The 14,294-nt window shown below is 39.0% G+C and overlaps 3 protein-coding genes and 1 pseudogene across 3 annotated transcripts; all 4 read left to right on the top strand.

Annotated features, from left to right (window-relative positions):
• The first annotated feature begins 897 nt into the window (after positions 1-897).
• On the top strand, positions 898-1,815 carry LOC113574719 (olfactory receptor 6K3-like). The gene has a single exon (XM_027005825.2). It carries the CDS (start codon positions 898-900, stop codon positions 1,813-1,815), a length of 918 nt encoding a protein of 305 aa, XP_026861626.2.
• Positions 1,816-2,592: 777 nt separating this feature from the next.
• LOC113574688 (olfactory receptor 6K3-like) lies at positions 2,593-3,510 on the top strand. Its single transcript, XM_027005788.2, has one exon. It carries the CDS (start codon positions 2,593-2,595, stop codon positions 3,508-3,510), a length of 918 nt encoding a protein of 305 aa, XP_026861589.2.
• Positions 3,511-10,736: 7,226 nt separating this feature from the next.
• LOC118242580 lies at positions 10,737-11,418 on the top strand (annotated as a pseudogene).
• Positions 11,419-12,982: 1,564 nt separating this feature from the next.
• On the top strand, positions 12,983-13,930 carry LOC113574689 (olfactory receptor 4S1-like). Its single transcript, XM_027005789.2, has one exon. It carries the CDS (start codon positions 12,983-12,985, stop codon positions 13,928-13,930), a length of 948 nt encoding a protein of 315 aa, XP_026861590.2.
• Positions 13,931-14,294: the final 364 nt, after the last annotated feature.

Genomic DNA, 14,294 nt, shown 5'->3' with positions numbered 1-14,294 from the left:
GCTAGAAGGCAGGTTCTTTTTGTGCTTGAATTTACTTAACTCATGGTGCTTGGCTTTAGATTGGGTATAGGTGTCTTTGTTGACCTAACACCATTAGAGCTCATACAAGCTACTTCATTCACTATATAGTGGGTGCAAATGTTGATGTTATCACCTCCCTACTGAAAAATATAGTTAAAATAAAAACCTTGCTACTAGTGGTGATACTATTGCTCAGCTACAGCAATGGACATTGAATGGGTTTTCTTGTGTATAAGCAGAGGGCAAGCAAGGAGTAGAAAATAGGCAAGCTGAAGAAGAGTGGGAGCAGTCTTCTTCAGCTTGCCTGTGCTCTTGTCTAGATGCCTTTTCTGCACCTCTGCTTAATATATGCATGTCTAATTAGGAGCTCATTTGGGTGTCTTTTTAAAACAGGTCAGATATGTAAGCATCATGTTGTCAGTTACCAAAATATGTTGACATCCAAAAAAGGGTAAAAATGACTGGTCATGTTCAGTTAAGAGTTCTAATATATTTTTATCTGCCCAGATCCCTTAAAATAGCCTATATTAGAATTTTCTTTATATTGTTGGAATTGAATCAATTATTTCTAAAAAGGAAGTATTTTATTAATATTATAAAAAGTAAAGGTTCAAGTTCAGTGGAAAACTGTTGAAGCTGTTGCCCCACTGTAGCAACATAGAGATAAGTATTTTTGTGTCTAATTGCAGTTCATAGTCAAGCCCCACCCACAAATGACCAACGTAGGCCAACAGGGTAACTAGCAATTGCTATGTTGTATGGAATTATATATGGTATATAATTCAGGCACATATAAGGCACTCACTTTGTTTTTACAGAGATGCACTTTATGGTTCTTTCCTACAGTTAGTTTGTCTCTGACAATCTATGCATACAATGGAAAATGGAACCTTCTTTTACTTCAACATGTTTGAAGATATGGGACACTTGAGATATTTTTTCTTTTGCTTGAGTTTTACTATATACTGTTTAATCTTATCATTCAATATGATCATAGTTTTTGTAATAGTTCTGGAAACTGCACTGCATCAACCTATGTACATTTTGATTTCATGTTTATCAGTCAATTCTCTTTATGGAACTGCAGGTTTGTTTCCAAGGTTACTATCTGATTTATTGTCATACTCACATACAATCTCCCGCTATGCATGTCAAGTACAAGCTTTTGTCATTTATACTTATGCATCATATGAATACACAATCTTAACTTTAATGGCATATGACAGATTTATTGCTATTAGTAAACCATTACAGTATCATAGCATTATCACTCCCAGGATTCTTGCTATTATGATTGTTTTGGCATGTATATTTCCACTGCTTTCTGTTGGTACTGGAATAATTTTGACTGCCAAACTAAAACTGTGTGGACATGAGTTAACAAAATTGTACTGCAGTAACTGGGTAATTGTAAAACTCTCCTGTATGAATACTGCCTTAAATAATATTTTTGGTTTTGTAGTTCTCATAATTACAGTGCTCATCCCATTGAGCTTCATTTTGTTTTCTTATATTAAAATTCTCATCATTTGTCAAAGAAACTCATCAGAGTTCAGAAGAAAAGCTTATCAGACTTGTCTACCTCACCTGGTGACTTTTGTAAATTACTCAATTACCACTGTGTGTGAGGTCACTTTTAGCCGCTATGAAGATGGAGTTTTTCCTCAAGCAGTGGCTGTTATATTATCACTGGAGTTTTTGACAATACCTCCACTTTTAAACCCTCTAATTTATGGCTTAAGATTCCCAGATATTCGCAGAAATATTAAACGTATTCTAAGTACATCCAAATAATCTCAGCAAATACTCATGCACCGTGTTTTAAATGTGAGTTGTAAATTGGCATCTAATTTCACTTTGTTGGTGTAAGATATAGTCTTGTTGTTTTTGTTTTTGTAAAGAATGACGTTTTTATCAGAGACATGTTGATCATCCAGTATACTACATAGTGTACTGTGTTTTCAAAAAAAGTTCGATAAGAATGAACATTGATTCATAGTATCCAACATGAATTTGTATGCCCAAGTTACTTAAAAAATTCAGAGCTACAATTAGGAGCTCATTTGGGTGTCTTTATAAAACAGGTCAGATATGTAAGCATCATGTCGTCAGTTTTCAAAATATGTTGACACAAAAAAGGGTAAAAATGACTGGTCATGTTTAGTTAAGAGTTCTAATATATTTGTATCTGCCCAGATCCCTTAAAATAGCCTATATTAGAATTTTATTTATATTGTTGGAATTGAATCAATTATTTCTAAAAAGGATGTATTTTATTAATATTATAAAAAATAAAGGTTCAAGTTCAGTGGAAAACTGTTGAAGCTGTTGCCCCACTGTTGCTGTAGCAACATAGAGATAAGTATTTTTGTGTCTAATTGCAGTTCATAGTCAAGCCCCACCCACAAATGACCAACGTAGGCCAACAGAGTAACTAGCAATTGCTATGTTGTATGGAATTATATATGGTATATAATTCAGGCACATATAAGGCACTCACTTTATTTTTACAGAGATGCACTTTATGGTTCTTTCCTACAGTTAGTTTGTGTCTGACAATCTATGCATACAATGGAAAATGGAACCTTCTTTTACTTCAACATGTTTGAAGATATGGGACACTTGAGATATTTTTTCTTTTGCTTGAGTTTTACTATATACTGTTTAATCTTATCATTAAATATGATCATAGTTTTTGTAATAGTTCTGGAAACTGCACTGCATCAACCTATGTACATTTTGATTTCATGTTTATCAGTCAATTCTCTTTATGGAACTGCTGGTTTGTTTCCAAGGTTACTATCTGATTTATTGTCATACTCACATACAATCTCCCGCTATGCATGTCAAGTACAAGCTTTTGTCATTTATAGTTATGCATCATATGAATACACAATCTTAACTTTAATGGCATTTGACAGATTTATTGCTATTAGTAAACCATTACAGTATCATAGCATTATCACTCCCAGGATTCTTGCTATTATGATTGCTTTGGCATGTATATTTCCACTGCTTTCTGTTGGTACTGGAATAATTTTGACTGCGAAACTAAAACTGTGTGGACATGAGTTAACAAAATTGTACTGCAGTAACTGGGTAATTGTAAAACTCTCCTGTATGAATACTGCCTTAAATAATATTTTTGGTTTTGTAGTTCTCATAATTACAGTGCTCATCCCATTGAGCTTCATTTTGTTTTCTTATATTAAAATTCTCATCATTTGTCAAAGAAACTCATCAGAGTTCAGAAGAAAAGCTTATCAGACTTGTCTACCTCACCTGGTGACTTTTGTAAATTACTCAATTACCATTGTGTGTGAGGTCACTTTTAGCCGCTATGAAGATGGAGTTTTTCCTCAAGCAGTGGCTGTTATATTATCACTGGAGTTTTTGACAATACCTCCACTTTTAAACCCTCTAATTTATGGCTTAAGATTCCCAGATATTCGCAGAAATATTAAACGTATTTTAAGTACATCCAAATAATCTCAGCAAATACTCATGCACCGTGTTTTAAATGTGAGTTGTAAATTGGCGTCAAATTTCACTTTGTTGGTGTAAGATATAGTCTTGTTGTTTTTGTTTTTGTAAAGAATGAAGTTTTTATCAGAGACATGTTGATCATCCAGTATACTACATAGTGTACTGTGTGTTTTCAAAAAAAGTTCACTAAGAATGAAAATTGATTCATAGTATCCAACATGAATTTGTATGCCCAAATTACTTAAAAAAATCAGAGCTACAATATCTTCATATACTTTTAATAGGAACCTATTAACACTGCTGAAAATTGAGCAGAGGTTGACCATAATCGATTTTCTAATAGTATGGTTACACACCTCCTGATAGATTCTAGGTAGATTCTGATTTTTGACTTTTTGTCTTTTTTTTGTGTGCTTAATCTTTCTGTGCAAATTGAAAGTGATACAATGAAAATTCATGAAGACATTTGTAAAATGTTTTGCTCAGCAGCTTGTTTAATTCAAACTAACTTTTAGTGAAAAAAAATGTCTTAACACTGTGTTATGATGAGGAATGAGCTAATGGCTGCAAGTAATGTACCTGCAACTACGTATATCCCTAGATAAAAAGATAACACTCTAATGTACCTAATGAAGTTTAAATCATTATTACAGCATTGATACCCTATAAGAGTCAATTGTGCCACTAACTGTTGTACCCTTAATAGTCTGTGTGTAGCTAAGGTTACTGTTCATTTTCAAGTGGCCTATTTAAAAACATAGCTAACTGTAATTACTAACATGAATCATTACAATTTCCCACAAAACTATAATGGTAAACAATACTGTTGGTGTATGGGCCTACAAATGTGTATAGGATCTGTTTGTACGTTTCACACTCAACAGGCTCAAATTCATGCCTGGCCAGAAAAAGGGAAACACAAGAGTTGCTCAGCAAAATATATGTAACTAGTTTCACTGTACTGTCATGTTACATGTAAATTAAAATTAATACTGCATACCATCTTAATCAAGCAATAGTATACTTACTACAAACACTTTTTATCACACATCAAAGCATTAGTGAACTAATATAACATATTGTTCCTGCATTTGTGGGAACATACATGACCACAATATAGAAATATATACATATGCAGGTGTAGCTGGTGTCTTTTTTCTGAATTTATGCAAACACTATTTCCTTTTATAGTAAATCACTTTTGGCTAGTTTGTTTATGAACAGAGACTTACAGATGTAATATAGTAAAGCAAAATTAATTTGTGAACTTGGGTTTAAAGCAAGTTCTTATTAAACATGCAACTAAGTTGCAAATAAATCTTAAACTGAAACTTTGCTTGTTTGCAGAAAGTTATTTCATAGCCCCTTGGTTCTACCTAATGAAAATTGTTTGCCTTCAGTGTTTAGTGCTTATGATAATTTTAATAGTAATCAGTGACAGACTAATTAATGATATTATATTAAAAGATTGGTTTACCAAGAGTGACACTACAGTCTTTTCACCTAAAATGAGTTAAGCACAGTCTTGTTACAAAAATAATAATAGAACTTTAGATCCATAATACATCATGGTACATTTACTTTCATTCCTAAGTATCACTACATTACAAACCAAGTAAGTGGTTTGTTCACCTTGTCCACCACCAGGAGTGCACGTGTGTGTGTGGCAGCTGGTTACACCACTGACTTTGGTACAGGATGTTGGGGGTATGAATCCCAACCTGGGTATCTCCATTGTGTAGACAAAGCCCTTAATGCTGCCTGCCTACTTCATTAACAATGAGAGAAATAAAAGAGTCATGCTGGCTTGAGCATCAATGGGTCAACAAGGTCCCCATCAGATTTTGGGGGATCAGGGCAATCTGATGAAAAGTGGGCTACTGGAACTAATACAAGACACTCATGGACAAGAGTGGAGAATAGAGGACTATTGGAATGCTGCTACGCAAGCAACCCCAGTGAGAGGGGGTATATGCAGAGGATGTGGGAACTATGGATGCTTCAAAACCCAACATCTAGTCTAACTCTGAAACAACTAGTAGCTAAGTGTTCCAACATCCACAAGCAGCAACTGCAATCACAACTGAAGATTGATGAGGTACAACACATTATCTACGGCAAGGGGGAGCCAGGACAACATGTCAGATGGGAGATATCATTATCATCCCCACACCCTGAACTTCGGAACAAAGACCAATGAGTCCATGCACAAAGCTCAGTACAAGAGCTGCTGACCTGTGATTGAAAATCATTGCTAAGATGGACAAGCTACCAAGCCACAGCAGACTCTCAAGACCAAGTGAAGTACCTGAAAGGCTGCTGGAAGCTTCAAATGCAGCCTTAAACACAATCCCTACTGTGACCATCACTGAAATGAACAAGCTGATATTTGCCACACAGAGATGCTTGGCTAAAGGACAAACATCATCATCAAGGACCAGTATCCTCCATGGAGAAGGAAGTTGGATGTCAAGATGAAGGCCTACAACCTTTGGAGGCCAAGATTAATGCCACACAGAAAGACAGCTATCAGAAATGCAGAAAGGCACCTGAAGGTAACTGAGAAGTATACAAAGCTGTCCATCCTGTTTATTCTAAGGCTTCATACATATTCTCCCATGCTCTCTTAAAGCATGAAGAAATGAACAGTTCCAGGCCCTGCCATGATCCAGACTGCTCTCCAGGAGCACTTGGCAGCACAAATGAACCACCCTAAATGGTTAACTGAAGGCCGGACAGTCCTGTTCCTGAAGAACCCCCAGAAAGAATTCCATCCAATTACCAGCTGATAACCTGCCTCTGTACAACATGGAAACTCCTGTCAGGCCTCATTGTGGCTAAGATAAGTAGGCACATGGGTCAATACATGAGTGGGGCTCAGAAGGGCATTGGCAAGAACACTAGTTCGAAGGTCTAAGTGGGACATACCCACAAAATGACCATGGTGGATCCTGTGGGACTTCCACATACAGACAGACAAGATGGTAATGGCTAACCAACCGGACATAGTATTGGTGGACAAACAGCAGAAGAGTGCTGTAGTGATAGATGTGGCAATCCTGAGTGATAGCAACATCAGGAAAAAGGAACACAAGAAGCTTCAGAAATTACCAAGGGCTGAAGGAAGAGATCAAAAAGATGTTGGGGGTGAGGGCAACTGTGGTTCCCATGGTAATCAGAGCACTAGGGGCTATAATCCCTAAACTGGAAGAATGGCTCTAACAGATACCAGGAACAATATCAGAGAACAGCTAAGATACTATGCAAGACATACAGACTCCCAGGCCTTTGGTAGAGGACTTGAATGTTTACAGACCTCATATAATGCAAAAAAAGGTTTATATTCATGTAGCAGTATGCTCCGCTTCCCACTTATCACATGGTACTGCCTGCCATATGCATGTGGAGTCGTCATTGTTGACTTCATTAGGACTGCCCCGTTTGTTGCCACACACCCTTGTTAGCACACACCTGCACCTTGTTATTTGTTCCATCTATGTATGCATATAAACCCATATTTTGTAACTTATGGTCAGTCATTGTTTGATGTTCGTGTTCATGTAGGTATTAGTGCTTGTGTTCACGTTCATGTTTGCCTGTGTAAATTGTGCGTTTAATACTCATGTTTATGTATTGTTTGTCATGCTTGTTATGTGAGTGTCATTGTTTATCATCTGAGCAATCAGGATGGCACAGAGCAGGCATGCACTGAGAGGAAGCTGTCATCCCAAGCTCCTGTCTGGATACCTGGATGTTGGGGAGAAGACCTAAAGCTTGCAGCCACATGGGAGGAGGAGGAGTCAGCCTGCTCCAGCCAAGGAGAGAAAACCCCCTGGAATTTCTTTGGGGGGGGGCTAGTGCTACCAGGTCAGACTCATGGGGAGCAGACTGCCTCCTCTGGGACCACTGGGCCCAGCTAGGTCTCCAGTTGTTTCTACTGTCGTCTATTCTCTCTTTCTTCCAGGTGTGGGTAATAAGAACTTGGCTGGTCCACCTAAAGCCCCAGAAGAAGACTGCGTCTAGGGCATCGCCTCTATGATGGGCTCTCCATGGGCAACTTGCGACATGTGGGCTGAAGTTCATCTCAGCACATCCAGACAAAGGATAGGCACATTCCCCTCTGTGTGCCATGTGGGGCCAGGGACATGCCCTTCTAGCAGACATTTTGTTAGTGTGACTTTTTTGTTTGTCTGTGGGCGCACGTCCTCGTCATTGTGTGCCCCCACTGTCTATGTGGGTGCATCATGTTGTCTGTCTTGGCTGGGTCCCGCTTAGCCTGCCTTCATTGATGATCGCCACAGTGCTTCTGGTCCCATTCAGGCTGCTGCCACCACAGGTCTCCATTGTGCTTTCTGTCTAGCTCTGTGGAGGCTGCTGCTGTACATCACTGCACCTTCAGTCCTGGGAGAGGCACGGATTCCGCCTTTCATCCTCATGCATTGAGGCATGTGTGATGTTGGCAGCACAGAAGAAGCAAGAGGCAAGTTCGAGCCAAAGTGCTCTTTATTCTGCCTTCAACAAAATTATAAGTAAACCCACAATCAACCAAAAAGGTAATGTGTTCAGAGGTTCTGGGTAGTGGTGCACTAGGTAGAAGCTTCCACGGCAGTAGTCCGCTAATGTACAGCATCCTCTCCAGGGACCTGCAGAATTAAATAGCGGAGAAAACAAGAAACAGGTGTATCACATTAATAGGTAGGTGATTGTGAGCGAGGCAGGAATGAAGCATGGCCCTGCTCTGGAGTAGGTGTGTCCCTCCTGGCTGATGGACAACCAACTGTGACCGGATGTCCCTTTGTGTTTGCTTAAAGCTCACCTTTTGTTGGGTGGGCACTAGGATTTACTGTGCCACGGTGGCCTGGGGTTCACTGTCCCTGTAATGGGTGGTGGGGGGGGGTCTTTAACAGTATGCTCACCTTTCCAGTTATCACATGGTACAACCTGCCAAGTGCATGTGGAGTCATCATTGTTGACCGTTTTCATTAGGACTGCCCTTTGTTTGTTGCCATGCCCCCTTGTTTGCACATACCTGCATCTTGTTATTTGTTCTATGTATGTATGTATGTATGTATAGTCATGGCCAAAGGTTGAGACTAACACAAATTTTGTTTTCACAAAGTTTACTGGCTCAGTTTTTTTAGATCCTTTTGTCCAATATTTATATGGTATAGTAAAGCATTACATTTTTTTGTTTTGTTTTGTTTTTGTTTTTACTTATTATTGACAAATACATCCAGTTTAAGCAAATAACTCCACACATGAATGGTCTCAGGATGCCTCACTTTTGGTATGACACAGGACTCATCATAGTGCTCACCTAGTCTTCTCTGGACAATCATTTGTCCAGATGTCCCAAACAGTCTGAAGGGGGCTCCATCAGAGAAAATAACTTTACCCCATTCCTCTCCAGTCCAATCACTGTACTTCCTGCAGAATGTCAGTCTGTCCTTGATGGTTTTTCTTGGAGAGAAGTGGCTTCTTTGATGCCCTTCTTGAAACCAAGCCATCCTCCAAAAGCTTTTGCCTCACTGTGCGTACAGATGCACTCACACATGCCTTCTGCCATTTCTGAGCAAGCTCTGCACTGGTGGTGACCCGATCCCATAGCTGCATTCCCTTTAGGAGGTCTTTGTGCTTGCTTTACTTTCTGGGGCACCTTAAAGCCTTTTTCACTGCAATTGAACCTCTCTCCTTGAATTTCTTGATTCGATAAATGGTTGATTTAGATACTATTCTACAAGCAGCAATGTCCTTTCCTGTGAAGCCCTTTTGATGCAATGCAATGATGACTGCACGTATTTCCTCACCAAACTTCTTATCTTTGTCATCTACTGCCCTCCAGGTTCCCTAGATCACTTCATTGATGAGCTCGACATCCTCCTGAGTCAATTCCCCATTGAAAGAAATTCACTCATTCTTCTTGGAGACTTCCATCAGAAAAACTGCATTCCTCCTGCATCCTTCTGCTGTTGACAGCTTTTGACCTCACCATCAACCACTCTCCTCCGACACACAAAGCAGGCAATGTTCTAGACCTGATCTTCACCCGTACCACCACAACATCGGACATCACATTCACCCCCTCTCCACCTCTCGGACCATCACTTTCTATCCTTCTCTCTCTCCCTTCCTTCTCTTTACATCCAGTCCTCCCCAATGTGTTCCTCCTCCTTCTGTCGAAATCTGCACTCCTTAACTCCCTCTTCCCTTACTTCTACTATTTTGTCCACCCTTCCTCACCCTGACTCTTGGATACAGTTACAAATTCTTTCATTTCTACACTCTCATCAATGAATCTCCTGTGCCCTTTCTCCTCTAGAACTACAAAGTCCTCTCCACCTGCCCCCTGGCTAACAGAAACACTTTGCTGCCACAGGAGAGAACTAAGGACTGCAGAGAGGTGGTGGAGGAAATCTCACCTAGATTCAGACCTCAGCTCATATCATTCTCTCCTTTCCAAGTTCTCACTGGGAGTAACATCTGCAAAGCCATCCTACAGAGGAAAATTTGAATCATCAGCATCTGAGCCGCACAAGCTCTTCACTATTTTTTCTTCTCTCCTTAATCCTCCTCCACCCCCTCTTTCCTCATCTCTTACTCCTGAGGATTTCATCACCTTCTTTGAGGAGAGGGTTGCAGCAATCCACCAGTCCTTTTTCTCTGTTCCCACTCTTCCAACCAGTGTGCATTCCCCAACATCCAATTCTCTGACGTCTTTCTCTCCTCTCTCCTCAGATGAAATTCTTCAACTTCTGATTTTCAGCAATCCAACTACATGTCTGCTGGATCCAATTCCTTCCACTCTGTTCCAGACTATCGCAAGAGATCTGCTTACTGTCATCTATGTCATCATCAACAACTCCTTATCTTCTTGATGCATGCCAACTGCATTCAGAACTGTCAGGGTGGTACCAGTCCTCAAGAAAGCCACACTTGATGGCTCCAACATTACCAACTACAGACCAGTATCACTTCTCTCTTTCCTCTCAAAAGCCATTGAACGAGCAGTTTATCAATTGTCTTTTTTCCTCACCCAGAACCAACTGCATGATCACAATCAGTCTGACTACAAACCGGCACATCTACAGAAACAGCCCTCATAGCAGTGATGGAGAAAGTTCATGCTGCTAAAGCTGCCAAACTGTCATCTGTTTTGATTCTTCTAGACCTTTTGGCAGCCTTTGACACAGGGAACCACAACATTCTTCTCTCTGTTCTCTCTCTTTCTGTACATCCCAGGTCCTCCAAACCCTTACCATGACCTCACAGTTTCCTTTGAGAACTCCCTGGCATCACCATCCAAAGCTGCATGTAACCTAGGCATAATTTTAAACCAGTTGTCATTCTCAACTCATGTTTCAAATGTAACCCGGTCTTGCAGATTTCTACTTTGTAACATATGAAGGATTTGGCCCTTTCTCTCGCAGGAAGCTACCCAGATACTTGTGCAGTCTCTTGTGATCTCAAAGCTAGACTACTGCAACTCGCTACTTGCTCGTCTTCCTCTAAGAACCATCAAACCTCTACAACTTGTCCAGAATGCAACAGCATGACTGGTCTTCAATCTTCCAAAGTTCACACGTTACTTCGCTGCGGTCTCTTCATTCGCTTCCAGTAGCTGCACACATCAGATTTAAAACCTTGATGCTTGCCTACAAAGCCAAAAATGGACAAGCCCCTTCATACATGAGGTCAATGGTCAAAGTCTGCTCCGTACCTCAAGTACTTTGAACCTAAAGTATAGCTCGGCTTGAAATACCTTACTTCAGGTCTCATGGACCACAAGCATTGAGACTATTTTCTGTCCTGGCTCCAAGATGGTGGAATGAACTCCCGCTTGCTGTCCGGACAGCAGAGTCCCTTGCAGCCTTCAAATGCAGACTGAAGACCCATCTATTTTTGGAATATTAAAAGACTATTGACTCTGCGCCCATGTTGACTGACTAAATTAATACTTATTGTAGGGTATTGTTTATTACACTGATGTTGTTTAACAAACTCTAGCACTTACTGTTTTTTGCACTTATCATTGTTTAAGATAGACTTTATGTATTTTGTACTTATGGGTATCAGCATTGCTCCCTGTATTTCTACAGTATTCTAGTTCATTAGTATTTTGAACTCTAACCTACTGTACTGTACTAGGATGTATTCTATGAGTAAATGATAAAGCACTTGTAAGTCGCTCTGAATCAGAGCGTCTGCTAAATACTGTAAATGTAAATGTAATGTTTCCTTGGAGGTTATCATGGTTAATAGAAGAGAACTTCAAGCACCACCACCCTTTTAAAGCAACAAGTCTGCTCTTTTAATCAGTATGATAGTGATATCATCTGTCTTGTCCTTGTTAATATTTTCTCCTGACCTAACGAAAAGATCAATGAAATGGTGTTAGCAGGCCATTTTGTGGCAGGGCTGAAATGCAGGGGCTGGAATGCAATAATTTGTGATTAAGTTTCATGGCAAGGAATGACTTTGCAATTAATTAAAATGAATCTGATCAATCTTCACAATCTAGAGTTAATTCAAATTGCCACCATAAAAACTGAAGCAGCAAACTTTGTTAAAAACAAAATTTGTGCTTGTCTCAAAACCTTTGGCCACGACTGTATATAAACCCTTGTGTTTTGTAACTTATGGTTGATCATCGTTCGATGTTCATGTTCATATAGGTATTCATTTTAGTGTCTACATTCGTGGTTGCCTGTATAACTTGTGTGTTTAATGCTTGTGTTTATGTATCATTTATGTCACGCTGCACTAGCTTGTTATGTGAGTCTCGCCTTTTATCGTTTGTCTCATGCTTAATAAATGTCTTTCTTCATCAAGAGACATCTGTGCAACTTGCTCCTTGCCCTGCAGCACTCGGGCCATCACAATTCATTTGTAAACAACATTATTCACAATCTTCTAACTAATACACCCATTGCAGTAATTTTTCTTTGCTTGCACCAATGGAAGGCTTAATAAACTAATAGGATGACTTAAAGACAGTAGATGAAAAATTATTTTAAAATAGTGAACAAAAAAGTGTTACTGGTGTTTGTCTCAGTGAAAAATACAAAACAACAACAACAACAACAACAAAAACAACAATAATTCTGTAGATAAAGCATCTCTATGTGTGTCCCTCATCTGTGAAATGTATAGTATAATTATTAAATAATTACCAGTATCTGAAAACTTCATGCTTTGTCTTTCATATTTACATCCAATTTCATCTACCTTGTTCCTTCATAGGCTATTTTGGGAAAATAATGTTGTAATATCCCATACTGGGCTTTTCAGTATGCTATATTTCCAAGGTATTTATCCTCTTGATATGTAAAATATTAAAACATCACATGACAGACTGCCAATGACAGCATAAAAGCAGAGACCAATAGGTCAATGTCATAATTACTATTAACTTTGTTAGCTGTGGCTTTTTTATGGGATACAGTCCTATGTAATTTTTTTTAAAGGCTTTGTGAAAATGATGGACAATTCATCTGGAGAGATCATGTTTGTGCTTCAGGGACTGAATGACACAAGGACCAACAAACAGATTTACTTTGCATTTGGCCTCTTGATTTACCTTTTGACTCTGTTTATAAATTTTACACTGGTTATTACAATTGCTCTAGATAAAATGCTACATGAGCCAATGTATCTGTTTGTATGTAATTTGTTTGTTAATGGAATATATGGTGCCTCTGGTGTCTATCCAAAGATCCTTGCTGATTTGATATTAGATTCTCCTGTTATCTCATATACTGGATGCATGACACAAATATTCATAATTTACTCTTATGGTTTTTGTGAATTTACATGTCTGACAGTGATGGCCTATGACAGGTATACAGCAATTTGTAAGCCTTTGGAGTATCGTTCCATTATAACAAACCAGAAGGTGGCAAAATTGCTAGTTTGTACCTGGCTATACACCTTATTAGAGACACTCCTTGGGGTTGGTCTGACAACCCGACTTCCATTTTGTGGTAACAACATTGACAAGCCTTACTGCTCTAACTGGGAAGTTGTTAAGTTATCTTGCACAGATGTGACAGTGAACAACCTGTATGGGTATATCCTAATACTTTCTCATTTTTTCCAAGCTGTGCTTATCATTGTGTCATATGTTCACATTATCAGAGCTTCATTGCGGTCCAAGACTCAGTGGATTAAATTCGTGCAGACATGCCTTCCCCACTTAATAACTTTCATGAACTTTACCATTTCCATGCTGTTTGATGCCATGTATTCTCGCTATGGTAAAAACGAAGGATCCCAAGCTGTTCGCAGTATCTTGCGGATGGAATTTCTCATTGTTCCTCCTCTCTTAAATCCTTTAATATATGGGATGAAAGTCACCCAGATACGGCATAGCTTTCTAAAAATGTACAGCTACAAATCTAAAGCACTGAGACAGAGGTACTATTAGTTGCAGTAATACCTCTGCCTTGGTGCAGGCACACAATGAAGTTACTTTGTTTGGCAGAACAAATGAAGTTTGCTGATAAGAAAATACTCTCATATTTAGAGTCTGTTATAAATGGCATGATATAAGTGCTTTTCAAATTTAAATCCTGTAAGGTCTCTTCTCTAAAAACTGCTGAGGCCAGAGATTTTTGAAAGTTTGGTCTGACCCACCTGCCTTTTAGCTTTTTAAAAATCTTTCCTCCCTGGTCATGGGAAAACCTTTGTTATTTCTGCATTTTAAATTTCAAAAATGTTTAGGGTATCATACATATAAAAACACAGATAAATCAGTATTCATGTATTATTAATCTAAATGTCACATTGGC

The sequence above is a fragment of the Electrophorus electricus genome, chromosome 15 (genome assembly GCF_013358815.1).
Source record: "Electrophorus electricus isolate fEleEle1 chromosome 15, fEleEle1.pri, whole genome shotgun sequence".
NCBI lineage: Eukaryota > Metazoa > Chordata > Actinopteri > Gymnotiformes > Gymnotidae > Electrophorus > Electrophorus electricus.
The sequence above is the reverse complement of the archived record's forward strand: the minus strand, read 5'-3'. Positions and strand labels throughout refer to the sequence as shown.

Excerpts from the sequence above, each read along its gene's own strand:
- LOC113574719 (XM_027005825.2), top strand. The coding sequence starts at position 898 with ATGGAAAATGGAACCTTCTTTTACTTCAACATGTTTGAAGATATGGGA.
- LOC113574688 (XM_027005788.2), top strand. The coding sequence starts at position 2,593 with ATGGAAAATGGAACCTTCTTTTACTTCAACATGTTTGAAGATATGGGA.
- LOC113574689 (XM_027005789.2), top strand. The coding sequence starts at position 12,983 with ATGATGGACAATTCATCTGGAGAGATCATGTTTGTGCTTCAGGGACTG.